The sequence below is a fragment of the Myotis yumanensis genome, unplaced genomic scaffold (genome assembly GCF_028538775.1).
Source record: "Myotis yumanensis isolate MYYU_CA2020_CCGP unplaced genomic scaffold, mMyoYum1.0.hap1 SCAF_3, whole genome shotgun sequence".
NCBI lineage: Eukaryota > Metazoa > Chordata > Mammalia > Chiroptera > Vespertilionidae > Myotis > Myotis yumanensis.
Window position 1 is genome coordinate 203,277,580 of NW_027223754.1, and position 16,709 is coordinate 203,294,288.

Consider the following 16,709-nt stretch of genomic DNA (forward strand, 5'->3'; position numbering starts at 1 on the left):
TTTCGTTCTTTTCTTAAATCCTTACCCGGGGATATTTTTTTCTATTTATTTATTTATTTATTTATTTAGTGGAAGGGAAGGAGGGGAAGGAGAGGAAGTGAGGAGAGAGAGAGAGAGAGAGAGAGAGGTGAGAGAGACACATTGATTGGTTGCCTCCCCAACACCCACCTCCCACTGGGGCTGGGTATTTAGCCTGCAACCAAAGTAGATGCTTTTGATCAGGAATCAAACCCACAACCCTTCATTCAGTCCTCAGGCTGACACTCTAACCACTGAGCAACTGGCCAGTGCATTAATGATTTCCTTCAGTAACCTAAATGGACATCCACTTTGGTTATTCATAATACTAAGGAACATGCTCATTAGTCCTGGTGCTATATGGGGGGCAAGATCCCAGCTTACAAGGAGTATGCCCTCTGGAAGGTGAGAGAAGACACATGCAAAACATCTGTAGCATGAAAGGGAACAGCAGGTCTACTGACATGGAAAATCCTCCGAGAGGAGGTAGAATTGCAGCCCAGCCTTGAAGCAGAAGTTGGATTTATATGTAACATCTGTCATTTTTCCCCCCAAGTCTCTAAGAAATAACTGTTTATTGTAGAAAATAGGAAAATGTGGATGATGGTAACAGACACTTAAAGGGTTATTATCATGTGTGGGACACTGTTAAATCCTGTATATGGAAACATCTCATTTAACCCCACCCCCATGGGGGTGATTATTTTGTGCACTGCCGGTGCAAGAAAAGGAAGGATAAAGGAGATTGAATGAACACTGGGTCCATCATCAGAATACTGACAGAGGCACTCCTGAAACCCAAGATACAAGGACAACGTGGTAACATGGAAAACTAGCAAGTGATTTCAGGATAGCTAGAGCACAGGGTGTATGTGTGTGTGTGTGTGTGTGTGTGTGTTCATTCATGGGTGTGCAGGTACCTGTGTAGGTCTGTGAGTATATCCGAGTGTCTGTGTTTATTAACAGGTGTGCATGTGTCTGTGTAGTGTGTGAATATATCCGTGTCTGTGTGTCTATGTGATGATGGAGAGGCTACAAAGGAAGGCAAGGTTCAGATCATAAGACCATCAGTATTAGATGGGTTTCCAGATATATATCACATCCTATTGGTCTGGTTCTCTGGAAAAACAGAAAAAAAAATACAGTTTTATTGTGAGTAATTGGCTCGTGGTAGTATAGAGGCTGAGAGGCCCCCTAATTTGACGTTTGCAAGCTGGAGACCCAGAAAAGCTGGTGGTGTCATTTAGTTCAAGCCTGAACATCTGAGAATCAGGGGAGCAGATGATGTCAATTCCAATCTAAGGGCTGGAGATGAGACAAGATGTCCCAGCTGCATCGGTGCTGGGAAAAACCATGTGGGGGAGGGCAATCGACTGAGTCCACAGGTTCAAATGCTAATTCTTATGGAAAGACCCTCAGAGACATATCCAGAAACCATGTTTACTAGTAGACGGCCCACTCAAATTAACACATAAAATTAACCATCACAATCCCTTCTGAAAGGCTTGGAATATTACAGAAAGCGAGTCTGGGAACCGAGTAAAGAGATCAGTGAAGGTCAGTTAATCAGTACAAACTTGATTTATCTAGAGCAGTGGTTCTCAACCTGTGGGTCTCGACCCCTTCGGGTGTCAAACGACCCTTTCATAGGGGTCGCCTAAGACCATCGGAAAACACATATATAATTACATATTGTTTTTGTGGTTAATCACTATGCTTTAATTATGTTCAATTTGTAACAATGAAATTGGGGGTCACTATAACATGAGGAACTGTATTAAAGGATCGCGGCATTAGGAAGGTTGAGAACCACTGGTCTAGAGGGCAAGGGTGAGCCTTTTAAGTTGTTCTTGAGAGGAATTACAAAATCAGAACTATGCCTTTCGAAAATTCTTGGGCTGGAGAGTTTAGAGAAAGAGGAGGCAAGAGAGAAGGAAACCAGTTGGTAGAATATAATAATAGTCAAAGCGAGAGATGATGAGATATAGATTCGGATGGTAGCTACAGGGTGAGGGTGGTTCATTGATGTGAAGGGAGGGGTGATGGTGGATTTGTGTTGACAGATATGAGGAACATCAGACAATCTACTGGGTTATCTGGGAAAGTCTACTGTTGAACCATCAAACCAACAGTTCAAAAGTGTGTCCTTCCTTCATCCACCCATAAACAACATATTTACTGAGGGTTTATGCATGGGGAACCCCTAGTCCAATGTGCAAGTTAGAAATCTTAAACCAACAGTCACAGAAGGCATGAGGTGTGTGTGTGGGGGGTGGGGGGTCAGTCCAAGCACCCAAGCCAGCATTGAAGGATCTGGGCTACCTTGCTACAGGAGGGGGCTTCTACGCTGAAAATTCTAGCCAGCCAGAGGAAGAGGGTGTCCTATCCCAGGAGGATGTTGTGTGGGAGCTGGGAGTACCCAGGGGAAGAAGATATGGTTTCTGGCCTGGTGGGTGGAGACAAACAAGACGATGCCATTTGACATACATGCAGCGAAGTCACGCATATACGTTGTATCTTTCTTTAGTCAAACAGTAAACTCCCCTCGATGCAAATTTACCTTTTTTAAGGCTGAACTGCCTGGAACCATACCCACCAGGACAGCAAAGTGGGACATGAGCCTTCCCTCCACCCTCCCTCCACCCCCCCTCCTCCAGGGTTTGAAGAATGGGCACAGGGTCTTCTTGGCTACTGAAAGGTACCTAGTTCATGTGCCCTGGTGGCAGGTGGCTACAGTCCAGAGATTTGGCCTTCCTGTGGTCTCATCTCTCTGGCCCCTCAGCTCGCCTGGTTTCTTATTTCCACTGGGGCAAACGGGCTGAAAGAGGGCCGCCTTCATTGGTTTGGGTACCCGAAGGTGAGGGAGAGTGGAGAGGCAGAAAAAAAACGTGCTTCGTGTAGTAAAGAAAAAAGGAAGTGAAATCCAAAACGCGGCGGCAGGCCCAGCGACCCCAGGCAGACACTGTATGAACAGCCAAGGGGAGCACCTCGGTGAGGGCGGAATCACCTGCCCAACCTACCACCTTCCCGTTCTGCGTCCCTACGCTCTCACAGGCCCCCCCCAATTCTCAGGCGGCTGCTCCCCGCTTCCTGTAGCCTTGATTACAGCCAGGGGGCGTGTGTGAGGGGCGGGGATGCGTGGAGCTGAAGAATTTAAAAAAAAAAAGAAAGGGGAGGTAATTAGCATCCTCTGATACCATTGGCTCTCCTCGGGTCCTGCTTTACATATACCCGCCCCCCAGGCTGCCCGGGGTTTGCGGGATTTGGCCAGGGTGTTCAGCCGCCGCGGTCGCTGCTGCGCTTCAGTGCAGGGCGGGCGGGCGCCGAGAGATCCCCGCGCGGGGATCTGGGAGCCGGGAGCCCGGAGCCCAGAGCTGGGAGCCAGCTGCCGCCGGAGCTGCTTCTGCGGCGGCGGCATCCGAGTTGATTTCCGTCTTACGAACACTTGAGGCGGCGCCCGGCGGCTTGTGCACCCGGCCGGGCCCAGGAAGGAGAAGGTCAGATACTTTTTATTTTATTTTGGAAGGAAGGGGCGAGTCCCGGTGGCCCGCTCCTCGGTGCGCCCAGCTCCGGCCCGGACTCTGGAAGATGACTCCAGGGTCTGCCGGGTGCATTCCAGCGGCGGCGGCTCGGGGAGGCGGCGGAAAGTAGTAGCGCTTGGGAGTAGCCGCTGGTGGAAAAGTGAGCCGAGCGGGAGCGGACTCGGCTCTCCCCGCGCCCCGGCGCCCGCCGCCGCTCGCTGCTCCTTACCCCCGGCTCTCCGGCGGCCGCAGCATGAAGTGGCGCAGCGATGGCCAGGAGAGGTAAGAAGCCCGTAGTCCGAACACTGGAGGATCTGACGCTGGACTCGGGTTATGGTGGCGCGGCGGACTCGGTGCGCTCCTCCAACTTGTCCCTGTGCTGTTCCGACTCGCACCCGGCGTCCCCGTATGGCGGGAGCGGCTGGCCGCCTCTAGCTGACTCCATGCACAGCCGGCACAACAGCTTTGACACCGTCAACACTGCCCTGGTGGAAGACTCCGAAGGGCTGGACTGCGCGGGCCAGCACTGCTCGCGGCTGCTGCCGGACCTCGACGAGGTCCCCTGGACCCTCCAGGAGCTGGAGGCGCTGCTGCTGCGCTCGCGGGATCCCCGGGCAGGCCCGGCGGCCCCCGGCGGCCTGCCCAAAGACGCGCTGGCCAAGCTGTCGATGCTGGTGAGCCGGGCGCTGGTACGCATCGCCAAGGAGGCGCAGCGCCTGAGCCTGCGCTTCGCTAAGTGCACCAAGTACGAAATCCAGAGCGCCATGGAGATCGTGCTGTCCTGGAGCCTGGCGGCGCACTGCACGGCGGCCGCGCTGGCCGCGCTGTCCCTCTACAACATGAGCAGCGCCGGCGGCGACCGCCTGGGCCGCGGCAAGTCAGCGCGCTGCGGCCTCACCTTCTCTGTGGGCCGCGTGTACCGCTGGATGGTGGACAGCCGCGTGGCGCTGCGCATCCACGAGCACGCCGCCATCTACCTGACAGCCTGCATGGAGAGCCTGTTCCGGGACATCTACGCGCGAGTCGTGGCCTCGGGGCTGCCTCGGAGTTGCAGCGGCCCCGGCTCGGCCTCCAGCTCCGGCCCAGGCCCCGGCTCGGGCCCCAACGCGGCCCCCGCGGCGGAGAAGGAGCGGGAGGCAACCGGAGGGGGAGCGGCGAGCGGCGGCGCCTGCAGCGCGGCCAGCAGCGCCAGCGGGAGCAGCAGCTGTTGCGCCCCTCCGGCCGCCACTGCCCCAGCCGCGGCCCCCCCGCCGGCCGCCGCGGCCAACCACCACCACCATCACCACCACACACTCCACGAGGCGCCCAAGTTCACCGTGGAGACGCTGGAGCACACGGTCAACAACGACTCCGAGATCTGGGGGCTCCTGCAGCCTTACCAGCACCTCATCTGCGGGAAGAACGCCAGCGGTAAGTGGCCACGCGAGTGCTACTCAACACGGCCAACTCTCGTGGCAAGTTTGCCTCGCGCCCCCCTCCCGCGTCGTTCGAGCTACCCGCGGCCGTCCCTCGGAGGGGACCGCGGAGCTGGAGGTGGGGGGCCCCCGCCTGTTCCCTCCTGGGCTCGGGCTCCTGAGGGCCCAGGTCTGAGAGCGCGCGGTTCCGCCCACACTGCGGGGCCGGGCGGGGCTGCCTCCTGCCTGCTTGGGAAGAACCCAACACCCTGTTAGGGGGCAGGTTTGCGATCCTTTGCGCGTAGTCCATATTTCTGCCCGAGCCTTGTTTTTTTGACCTTGAAGATGCCAAATTCTCAAGCACATGAGTTTGTCTCCCTGAATTCGCGAGGAGGCCCTTCTTTCCTCCGCCGCCCGGTTCCCACACTTCCCCGCACCCTTGGGGGGCAGTCAGGGCCCCTGGTGGAGAGGCCCCGTGGCGTAAAGGCAGAAGCCGTGAGAGCTCAGCTCGCTAGTCGCTCAGACAGCAGGGGAGAGGGGTGTGTGGGGAGAAGGTGCAGCGGGAAGACTTATGGGTCCCAAGTTTTTCCGGGGCAGAGCGCACAGCTGGTGGGTGCTGCGCATGGACACCCCTCCCCAATTTCGACCTCCCAGTTCGTGCCGTTTGGGGAGCCCTGTGGCAGGAGCTGCAGCCGTTGCCACTTGACTTAAGGAGCACCACCAGGGGCCCGGGCAGGATGGGAGTGGGGCGGGGTCCTGGAGAGGGGGAGGTGTCAGTGTAGGGCTTCGTTTCCAGCAGGTTCTGTCATTCTTCCCGCATCCCCCTGTTTTGGAGGCAGAAGCTGGGTGGGATTGAACCTGCAGTTCTGGCGGCGGAGGGGGTGGGGCTGGGGGCGGGGGGCTCTTGTTTTCAAGAGCTCGAGCTGGCGGTCCTGCCTGTCTGTGAAAGCCGAGCTAGACACTTCAAAGCGTCCATTTTCCACAGGAAATGGTAGAAGCGTAACTGGAGAGTCTAAAAGCGAAATAAAACTTTGTTTTCTATTCGGCGGTTTGGCCGGAGGTTGCGTGGTTGGAGCTGAAATGCAGTCTTTCTGGGCAGGTTTCATTCATGTTGCTGCCTGTCCGTTTCCCGGGGGCTGAAGGGGAGGTGGGGCGGGCGCGGCCGAGCCTCTGGGGGGTACCAGATGTGTGCATGCGAGTGCGTGTGTGTTGGTGAATCTCTACATGCGCGCGAGCGTGTGCGCGGCCGTGCGTGTGTATGTTAGGTGTGCCGGTGAGTGCGCGCAGAGTCTCCAAGAGAAGCCCTTCGGAAACCCGCCCTCCAGCTCTCGGTCCCTTCACCTGGCTTCGATCACCGTTGGGGGCGGGGAAGGAAGGAGCCAAGCGGGGGTGTGTGGTTCTGGTGGTGTTGGGGGGTGGGGAGGGCGGGGGTCGCGACTTCCGCATTGATCCGGTAGACTCTTTGCCCGAGCTCTTCCTCCTTCGTTCCCCACCCACCTACCCACCCGCAAGAAATTCCGACCGAGAGGAAAACACCTGGGAGAAGGCATTGGTCTTTGCGTGTGTTTGTGTAGAAGGGGTTGGATACACCTGCAAAAACCAGGCGCTAGGATTGGACCGGATTGTTCCTAGCCCCACGGAAAGCGCAGAGGGGCTGACATTTCTTCCCACTGCGTGTGCTCATCAGCCTTGTCCTTAGCTCCCCCATCACAATCATTCTTTACTCTTTACTGCCTCTCCTCCCGCAGGGCCTCCTCACCCCAGTCCTGATCCCCTGCTGGAGTTGGAGCCCCTCTTATTTTTTTCCTCAAGGTTTCCTTTGGCAGGAAGATGCAGTCCCCTTCGAGGGCTCGAGTTTGGGAATCCGAGCCCCCTGCTCCACCCCTGTCTGCCATTCTCTGGAAATGATGACTTTGGTGACTCCCTTTCCTCCTCTGGGCCTCAGTCTCCACATCTGTAAAATTAGGGTGGAGATCTGTAAGACACCCCCAGGTCCTCTGGTAGCTCCATCTGTTTGTGTTCATAGCCTATGTTTTCAAGCTGGTTTGACTTTTATGATCTTCAACATCTTTTAAAGACCATGTTTGTGTTTATCCTTTTGGGAGTGAGTATAATTTAAGGAAGGAGAAGCCCACAGCGCTGGTTTTGGGCAGGGTGAGTGTGTGGTGGTTGGGGTTTGCCGTCATCGCAGCATTTCCCGCAGAGCTTAACTCCTGGGTTTCAGGGCCCCTCCAGCCATCTTTTAGAATGAGATGTCCTCTAATTTCATTGTGATCTCTTCATCTCACTTCCTGGGCTTGTTTAAAATGTCAGGCCATCTATGCAGAAAAGTGAAGGAATGAATGACTAACTTCTTCCGTGTCTGAAACATACCTTAAACATCACACCTGTTTCTTAACCTGTGTGCATGGCAGTCTTTCCATGGTCTGCAAGGCTTATGAAAGAGCTCAATGCCTTACATAATAATTTTTTTTCCCTTTTGACTCAGTAGCATCACTTACCCATTCATGTGTGAATTCATTTGTCCAGCAGTATTTATTGAGCAATTACCAAATCTAAGGACTGAGGAAGGAAGTAGTGAGGTACATAGGCAATGACAACAGGCATCCTACACTACTCTGTATGTCAACCCATCTCATCTTCAACATTGCTTTGAAAGGATACTGCTGTTATCCCCACTATACACAAGAGGAAACTGAGGCACGGGGAACTTAAGTATCTTCCTTAAGTGTCTTGCTCTTTAGTGACAAATGACTTCCCTGTCTTCAGGCAGCCCTTCCTGCCCTTTATTACATACACCGTGTGAAGAGACCCTTCACACCCTGACATTCTTCCTGTCTCAATTTATACACCTTTTGTTCCTACCAAACTGAACTGGACAGTGACGGATTTTACGTTTTCACATCCCCTGCCAAGCCTAAGAGAGGGCCTGGTACACAGTTGGAGCTTAGAAGATGCCTGTTGAGTTGAGCAAGCTATTGTACTATATTATACAATGATGTCCTGAAAGAAGCTATGGAGTTTTTTAGCTTCTTTTTTTAAAAAAAAAAATATATATTTTTTATTGATTTCAGAGAGGAAGAGAGAGGGAAAGAGAGAGATAGAAACATCAATGATGAGAGAGAATCATTGATTGGCCGCCTCCTGCACACCCACCTCTGGAGATGCACCCTTGGCCAGAATCGGACCTGGGGCCCTTCAGTCCTCAGGCCAATGCTCTATCCACTGAGCCAAACTGGCTAGGGCAGCAGTTCTCGACCTGTCTCGAACGACCCTTTCACAGGGGTCGCCTAAGACCATCGGAAAACACATATATAATTACGTATTGTTTTTGTGATTCATCACTATGCTTTAATTATGTTCAATTTGTAACAATGAAATCGGGGGTCACCACAACATGAGGAACTGTATTAAAGGGTCGCGGCATTAGGAAGGTTGAGAACAACGGGGCTAGGACAGATTTTTAGTTTCTCGACTCATCTTTCCAAGTCTCTTTTTTTTTTCTATCTTGGTTGCCCCTTCTTCCTGCCATCTTTGCACCTGTCCACCCTTCGAATTTGCTGCCAAGGCCTGAGGAATCATGCAACTAGTCATGTGGAAATCAACTCAGAAAATAAAAGACAGTTGGCTTTAAATGAGGGCTTGGTCACTCTCAAAACATCATAGGCGAGGGCTCAGGGCAGTGGTCGGCAAACTCCTTAGTCAGCAGAGCCAAATATGAACAGTACAAAGATTGAAATTTCTTTTGAGAGCCAAATTTTTTAAACTTAAACTATATAGGTAGGCATATTGTTATTAACTTAATTAGGGTACTCCTAAGGCTTAAGAGCCACACTCAAGGGGCCAAAGAGCCGCATGTGGCTCGCGAGCCGCAGTTTGCTGACCACAGGTTAGGGCATGAGGTTTGTGGCGAGTGTTTTACTCTTTAGAACTTTGTTATTTTAATGTTGATTTTTAGCTGTTTGGAAGAGCTGAGGGCCCCAGTGAACAATATATTTCTCTGGGCTTTTAAAATTTGGCTTGGTTGATTTTGTTAAAGCTAAACAAGGAGCAGACAGAAGTGTCTCACCATGCTGGTGTATGTGCTAGTCATGTTACCTGGTAAACCCCTTCTGAGCTGGCCAGTTTGCACTCATCCCTGAAGGCTTGGCTCAGGAATGATCTTTCTGGCATCTCTGTGAGGACTTCCTTGAGAAACCCCTCCCCCCACTCCCCATACCTGGCCCTTTCACACCCTTGCCCCATTCCTTAAGAATCCTGACCCGGTTTTAAGTGTTTCCCCATCATACCTTGGCACTTCCAGTGTAAGCTTGTGTCTTATTCGTCTTTGGCCTTTGTTTCTCCTTCCTTATCACCCAGCACAACACCTAGCACTTTGTAGATGCTGAGTACTGTTTGTTGAATGAATATAACGGGCCCATTAAATCTTTGGGATGTAAAATTTGCCCATCAACATCTGTAATCAGCATCTGTAAAGGCTTTTGAAGTCAGACCTTTTGAATTTCAAGGCTGCCATTTTCTAGCTGTGTGTTCTCAGGTATGTGTTCTAACCTCTCTGAGCCCCAGAGTTCTCCGCTGTAAAATGAAAGCAATAATTATGAGGACCAAATAAGATTATATATATATATAAGGGTATTCCAGTTTGGTGCCTAACACATGGTAGAGGCTAAAATCCAGACACAATCATGTCTCTTACTTCTGTCTCATCCAGATTAACTGGTCCCAATGTGTTCAGTGTGGATAGAGCCATCAGTATGCAAAATTTTTAAAGGATCCCCCTTCCCAATAATTCCAGCATCAAATAATTCAGTGTTCCCACCTCAAGGATTGACCCTATGGGCACAGCACCACTGCCTAAGTTACAAAAAGATTGTTTGGGTCAAATGAAAGTAGCTCATTTTTTAAAATATATATTTTTCTTGATTTCAGAGAGGAAGAGAGAGAGATAGAAACATCAATGATGAGAAAGAATTATTGATTGGCTGCCTCCTGCACACCCCACAATGGGGATCAAGCCCACAACCCCGGGCATGTGCCCTGACCAGGAATCGAAACATGACTTCCTGGTTCATAGGTTGACACTGAACCATGCTGGCAGGGCAGAAAGTAGCTCATTTTATTTGTTGTATTTTTTAAAGGCATTGTTAATGAAGGGGCACCAGGGAACTTTCTGGGGTGTGAGAAATGCCCCTTATATTAATAGGGGCGTGGGTTCAGAGATATATGCTTCTGTCCAAATGCATTGCCTTGTAAATTTTAGATATGTGCATTTCACTGTATTGCAAAATATACTTCAGTAAAAAAGAGGACATACAAAAAAAGAAAAGCCGTAGGCATCCTTGAGTGAACTTTTGTTTTAAGTGCAGAGAGAGTCTGGAAGAGGCAGTGTGACATGATAAAAGGGAGAGACCTTTACACTAAGAAAGTTCTGGCCTCAGAGTTTGGCTCTGCCACTTTATAAAAAGTGACTTAATTTTGCTGAGTTTGGTTTTCTCATCGGCACAGAGAGGATTGCCAAAAAAAAAAAAAAAAAAAAAAAAGGGGGGAGAAAACTCAAACCTACCACATAGAGTGATTAAAAGTATTAAATCAGATTAAGTATGTGAATACATCTGCCATAGAGTCGGTATTTGATAATAATGGCTTCCTTAAAAAAAAAACAGATTATTCGGGCTGATGATAATAATAATGCTTTGGGGATTTTTGAATAGTCTCTTTCATTTCAGGGATCCCCAATCACTTTGTAAACATTAATTAACACGAGCCCTTGTCTCTGCAACACTTGCTTGGTGGGTAGGGTGATTTTCAGATCTTTTGTTTTACTGTTGCCCCATAGATTCTGATTCTGCACTAAATTCTTATTCGGCAGCTTTCCTGTCCCTGGACTGGTTGTGCTGTTCTGTGGTGCATTGTCACTGTGATGGACAAAAATGTCACAGAAGAAACCTTGCTCCTTACAAAGAACAGCAAAAGCTGTCTCATGAGCCAGCCACAGCAGTGTCTGTGCTCACAGAGCAGGTTTTTAATTAACTAGCTCGGTGTAAATTAAAACTTGGAATTTGGGTCAGTGGAGGGTTATTTGGTTTTCTATACAAACTTGCCAGTTCAGTGCTGGGGCCTTTGCAAGTAGAGTGTTTCCTGACATATAAAAAATAATCAATCAAATGAAACAATGAGGGACTAACCTGGAGGCCTGGAGTCCGGGGCGAGCTTCCTGAAGGCCTTTGAGTAAGAGGAAGGCCTCTAATTCTGGGTCTGCTATTATTTGTGACCTTGAGCCAGGCACCAAACTCACCTACAAAAATGGATCTGATTATCATCTGTGGTAAATCCAAAATAGTAATTGACTTTGGAGTCGGACACAACGTAACTTGCAGTTTCCCTCTCTGTAAAATGGGTATAATAATCATAATAACCACACTTGTATAGTGCTTATTATGTGCCAGGCACCGTGTTAAGAGCTTTATATATTATAATCATTACAGTTACATTAGCTATTATAAAAGACAACCCCAAAATCTTCAGGAGCTTAATACAATAGAAGGTCATTTATTATTCAGATTGGCACAGAGGGGTAGAGTGGGAGGAGGCAGGAGGATCACTTAGGTAACAAGACTGATGGAGAGTTTGTCTTTTTTATTGTCAACACCTGACCTTCAGTGTCTTCCTGCACATTCATCCAGCCACCAGGTGAAGGAAGAAGAGTGTGGAGAATCTTAAGAAAGTCAGAGGGTGGGTGGGTAGGTGGGAAGAGATCAACCAAAGAACTTGTATGCATATATGCATAACCCATGCATAGCACAGACAATAGGGTGATGAAGGGATGGGGACTGGTGCGAGGGGCGGGGGGGGGGGGGGGGCTAGAAGGAGTCAATGGGGAGGCGGTAGGACATATGTAATTCTTTCAACAATAAATATTTAATTTTTTTTTAAAAAAAAGGTCATTGTGGGTTAAGCCTGCAAGGGACCTCATCACTTGTGCCCATATATCATTGGCCAGCTGTATCATCAGCTCCCTGGCCACCAAACATGTATATGCGTTCTTCTTCTTACACACAACACATGTTTGCCTTTCCACATTCTGTCCAATCCCTGCTTTCAACTTCAAGTTCAGGATCTTTGGGTGGATTTCTGTCCTATCGATTGGAGGGTGGCTCCTCATGGTCCAGGGACCCATGAGCCAAAAGAGACACGTTATCTGCGCCCCTATACCATATTGGAGGATAATCCAGCAGGAAAAGACAACAGTGGAAGACACTGGCCCTTAATAGTAGTTATGAAATCTTGCCATGCAGGCACCGTGTGTGGGAAGCACTGTGTGCCCTGGAAATGGGTGAGGTTCCTTGCTTAAGCCCTCTGTGAGGAAGTGCCTGGTTCATTGTTCTCCATGCCCCGGGCTCTGTCCATAGGAGGGTTTTCTTTGTCCCTTGTTCTTCTTGACCATGCCTGCAATGGATCTCGGGGTCTGTGGTCTCCTTGAGGCTCTAAATCTTTTATAACCTAGTTCCTACCCTTGAACTTTTGAGGCCTAAGTTTTAATGCTGTAACAGTAAAAGACTTGAAATCCAGGCCTATAGATTTTGCCAATGCAATCCTCACAACAACTGGAATCTTCCTCTCTGATGTCTAGTGTGCCAGTAGCCACACCTAAAGTTATTTCCTAGACCTTTCTGAAGCCTGCATTATTTCTTCGCTTTCTTAACTCCATGCCTCTCTTTCTCTCTCAACCTAACGCCAACTACCTTGAGGCCATGAGGCTTAGCTGGGAAGCTTATCCCCTGAGTCTGATATTTCACTTAAAAGTGTTCTTAGTCTTTTTTTTCTGATTGCTTGGGGTCTAGAAATCGTTGTCTTTTTTACCTCTCCACTCTTCCTTTCCAATTTTACTTGCAAACTGGCTAATGCATGCCTGAGTTCCTCTCTTTCTTGAATACCATGCTAAACTAAACTCAGCCAGGGACACTCAGCAAACTCTATTACCATTATTTTTTCAAATCTCTTTCTTGAGAGCTTACCGGCTCAGTAGGCAAGAGTTCTGCCTTCTAAGTTTTCATAGATTATAGTTTAACCAAAAATTTTACTGCTGCATAACACGGGTCTCCAGTTTTCCAGTCTCTGATATAATAACCCGCTACCTGACTTCTAAGCCAATGCCGCATATTTAAGCACCTCACTTATTAGTTAGGGTAATGCTAGCTGTTGTTATATCAGATAAACCCTAACATCTTCAGGCTGAACACAATAAAAGTTGTTTTCTTATTCCTGTTGAGTCCGGCTGATAGCAGGGGAGGGAGGCACTCTGTTCCATTTATTGAGTGAGAGGCTTCGACCAGTCTGCCAGCAACCAGACTTGCAGGGTTTGACCACTTACCAGCTGTGTAAAACCCAAGTTACCTAATCTCTCTGTGACTCGATCTCCCCCTTTGTTAAATGAGAATGATAATAAAACTGAATTCATAGGGTTGTTGGGAAGTGCCTGGCATGTAGAAATTGCTTAATAAATGTCGACGCTGTTGGATTTTGTTATATTCATCATGACCTTTTCTATAGGCACCGTGTTAGACGTTAAGCAACATGGTTCCCTGCCTTCATGGAGAGTGCAGGCTGGTTGTGCACTGGTTTTTCATCAGATAATCATGCAGATGTAACTTTACACCTGTGATAGTTGCTACAAAAGAGAGATGCATGGGCTTGTAGGAGTCTCTACTGAGGCTCTTGATATAGTCGGCAGAAAGGGAAGGCTTTGCTAAGAAAGTGAGGCTTGAGTGAGGCTGAAGCATGGCTCATTTGGTTGAAAAGGTAGAAGAGTACTCTGTGAATACAAACAGAATGTGCAAAGGCCCTGTGGCAGAAGAGAGCATGATGAGGAGAGTGTCCAGTGTGGCTACAATGGGAGAATGTAGTGAGGGGAGTGGATAGGGTTGGACCAAGCATCTGCCAGATGAAGGAATTTGTCTTTTCCCAAGGACACTGGAGTGCATTGAAAGGTTTTAAGGAGGGAGATGACATGATCAGATTTGTGTCCTAAAAAGCTCATTGTAGATTGCAGTGTGGAGAGCAGACAGGAAGGGGAGGGTGACTACGGGAAGGCCGGGTAGGTATTTTCACCCCCATCTTAAACCAGATGCTTCGAAGTTGAAGATGACTCCTTTCCCCGTCCTCATGATTATTGGCAATTCTTTATTTTTTTTCCTGATGCAAAGCTCTCCCTTTTATCTCCCCTTCAATGCAGCATCTTCACTTCCCACGTGGCATTTCTGATACAGGGAGCAGAGGTGCAGCCCATCAAAGCTATCTCCAAACCAAAAATAACCCTGTCTAGCCAGACACTTCCCAACCTCCGATGCTCACGCGCTTGCTTTCATTCTTCAAGGTTGGCACATTCACCTGCGGCTCTCCTAGGTCAGGCATTTAAAACTGGCTTGTCTCTGTATTAGAGAAATATGTTTATTTTTCCAAAGTAGTGTTGTGGCTAAGCCAACTTGACATAAACAGAAAGGATCTGAATTCCTAATCCCGGATGGAGACTCGTGTTGTGTACATTATTGACTCACTCAGATGTCTAGTCTGGTTGGTGCTATGAAAAGGAAACCTCTGTGGTACATTGTGCTATCTAACCAAGGGTCTGAGGTCAGGCGTCGAGGGTTCACATCCCAGTGTCATCCCTGGCTGGGCCCCCTTGGGCAAGCACTTCTCTCTCAGCCTCAGTTTCCTCACCTGTAAGAGTGCCCACCAATAAGGGGTGTTTGGGGATAAAACAAAATACCACGATGTCTCTAAGCACTTAGTGTGGCAGCTGCTATTGTTGGGTGTCTCCTTCTCCACTCCTCTGAAACCTCTATTGCAGCACTCCTCAGGTTATACGGAATAGGCCATGCACCTGTTCACCTTTACAGGTCAGACTGCTTCTTAGTCATCTTTGTATCTCTATGGGCCGCATGTGGCCCAGAGTCTGAAGTTAAATGTATTTTTTTTTTTCAGCAAATGCATGTGGCCATAGACTGTAAACTCCCTGCGAGCGGGGATATTTGTCTGTTTAATTCACCACTATCACCCCAACACTTAGAACAGCGCTTGCGCGTGGTGGGCACTGCATACATATTGGTGGCCTATGAAGTGAACCAGAAATCAGTGGAACTTCACTCATAGGCAAACCAAGAGCCCAGTGCTAACTATTTGCTAACTGGCTGGGAGTCTTCCCCTGTATTTCCAAATCCTCCGCCCTGAACATCTCTCCTTTTCAAAGCTAGCTTCTCTTTGAAGAACAGAAAGGAATGGCGGCTCATTATTCCTTTATACCCACTCTCTTCCTGTGAGACGGCCCCTCGCTCTAATTCAGAGTTTGAAAGCTGCGGCTGCCTCACCTCTTGGATCTTAAGCTGGGAGAAGCCTGCACAGTTCTCCTGGCGCGGCCCTGCTGCCTTCCGCCTGGGTGTTAGGCCGATTTTGCAAATCAGACACCTGAGAACCAGGAGGATGCATGTGTGGGCGCACAGCTGCCGGCGGGTGAACTTTAAAAGTGGAAAGTCCTCACTTCATGGCTGGGCCTGGACCCCAGTTCTCTGAATCCTTAGGTTGGTGTCTGCAATGCCACGCTGTCCTGGAAAAAAAAAGAAATAAGGCTTTGATCTCTTTCCTTAGTTGTGATGAACAATTGGTCCTGTTCATTGTGGTCCGCCATGTGTTAGCATCTGTGCTGAGCACTTTCCCAATATTCTCTCAGCTTAGTCCCTCCAATCCCATCAATGAGATCAGTCTTGTTAGTTTCACTCCACAGCCTGGGACACTGACCCCGAGAAGCTAACAAGACTCACTCAAGGCCCTGCAGTGGGGGTACAGGAGCCTGGGTTCCTACCCTGCTCACCTGGCGTGTCATCAGCAGGCTGTCCCACTCACCGTGTTGGCTGCCTGTGGCAGGAGAAATCCGCTATTAGGGGAGCAATCAGTTTAATCAGATTGGCAATGCAGAACTGTAAATATACAGCAACCCCTCGTCCAATCTGCCCCTTTATGACTCATTGTTTGTGGTTTTGATGGTCTCTCCCCATCTCTCCTTCTCGTCCTTCATTCGGGAAATAGTTCAGCGTCTACTAAGTGCCAGGCCCTGGCATAGCAAGAAAAGCGTGCACCACTGCCAACATCTAGTCCAGCTTTGTGATTGGAAAGACCAAAACCATTTGTTTTTCTCTAAAACAGCATGACACTGATTGATTCGAATACTTAATCTGAGCCAGTTTAACCTAATGTTCCTATTGACTAACTCAGGTTGGCCTCTTCTTCCCCCTTCCCCAGGGGACAAACTCACCTGCCAATTGAGTGGAACTGAAGCAAGGGGCCACAGGAAGGCAGGAGGATGATGCTTACTATTTTTGAGGCCACACTGACTGTAATTTTGAACCTGCAATGCCGTGTTGTTTATTATTCATTCTTTAGACTTGCACAGTTTACAAAGTCTCATCAACCATTGCTATTAATATTCCTTACAGCCTGTGTGGTAGGTGGGTAGTAGGTATGCATATCCTAATTTTGCACAAGAGGAAGCCGAGGGGTGGAGTACCTTGCCCAAGGTCACCAAGTAGGTGGCAGCATGGGGCATCTGCTTGACTTTCTGTGCTTCCTGATGCCACTCTTTGCGCATTGGTGTGGCTCATGTCTTTTGAGAACCTGTACTGAGTGTCTCACGGACAGGAAAAGAGCACATGGGGTCCGACTGAAGACCAATCTGGAGGTTACCTCAGCTTTTGGCCCCCAACCTTTGGTTGGAACCTTGAGTCTG

At 49.2% G+C, this 16,709-nt stretch overlaps 1 protein-coding gene across 2 annotated transcripts in view; it reads left to right on the forward strand.

Moving 5' to 3' along the window:
• The first annotated feature begins 3,335 nt into the window (after window positions 1–3,335).
• Window positions 3,336–16,709, forward strand: part of ABTB3 (ankyrin repeat and BTB domain containing 3) — a 256,079-nt gene continuing 242,705 nt past the window's right edge. For both annotated transcript variants that reach the window (XM_070410983.1, XM_070410984.1), the window contains exon 1: window positions 3,336–4,949. In XM_070410983.1, the coding sequence (XP_070267084.1) occupies window positions 3,809–4,949 (1,141 nt within the window). In that variant the 5' untranslated portion in view covers window positions 3,336–3,808. The remainder of the gene's footprint in view (window positions 4,950–16,709) is intronic.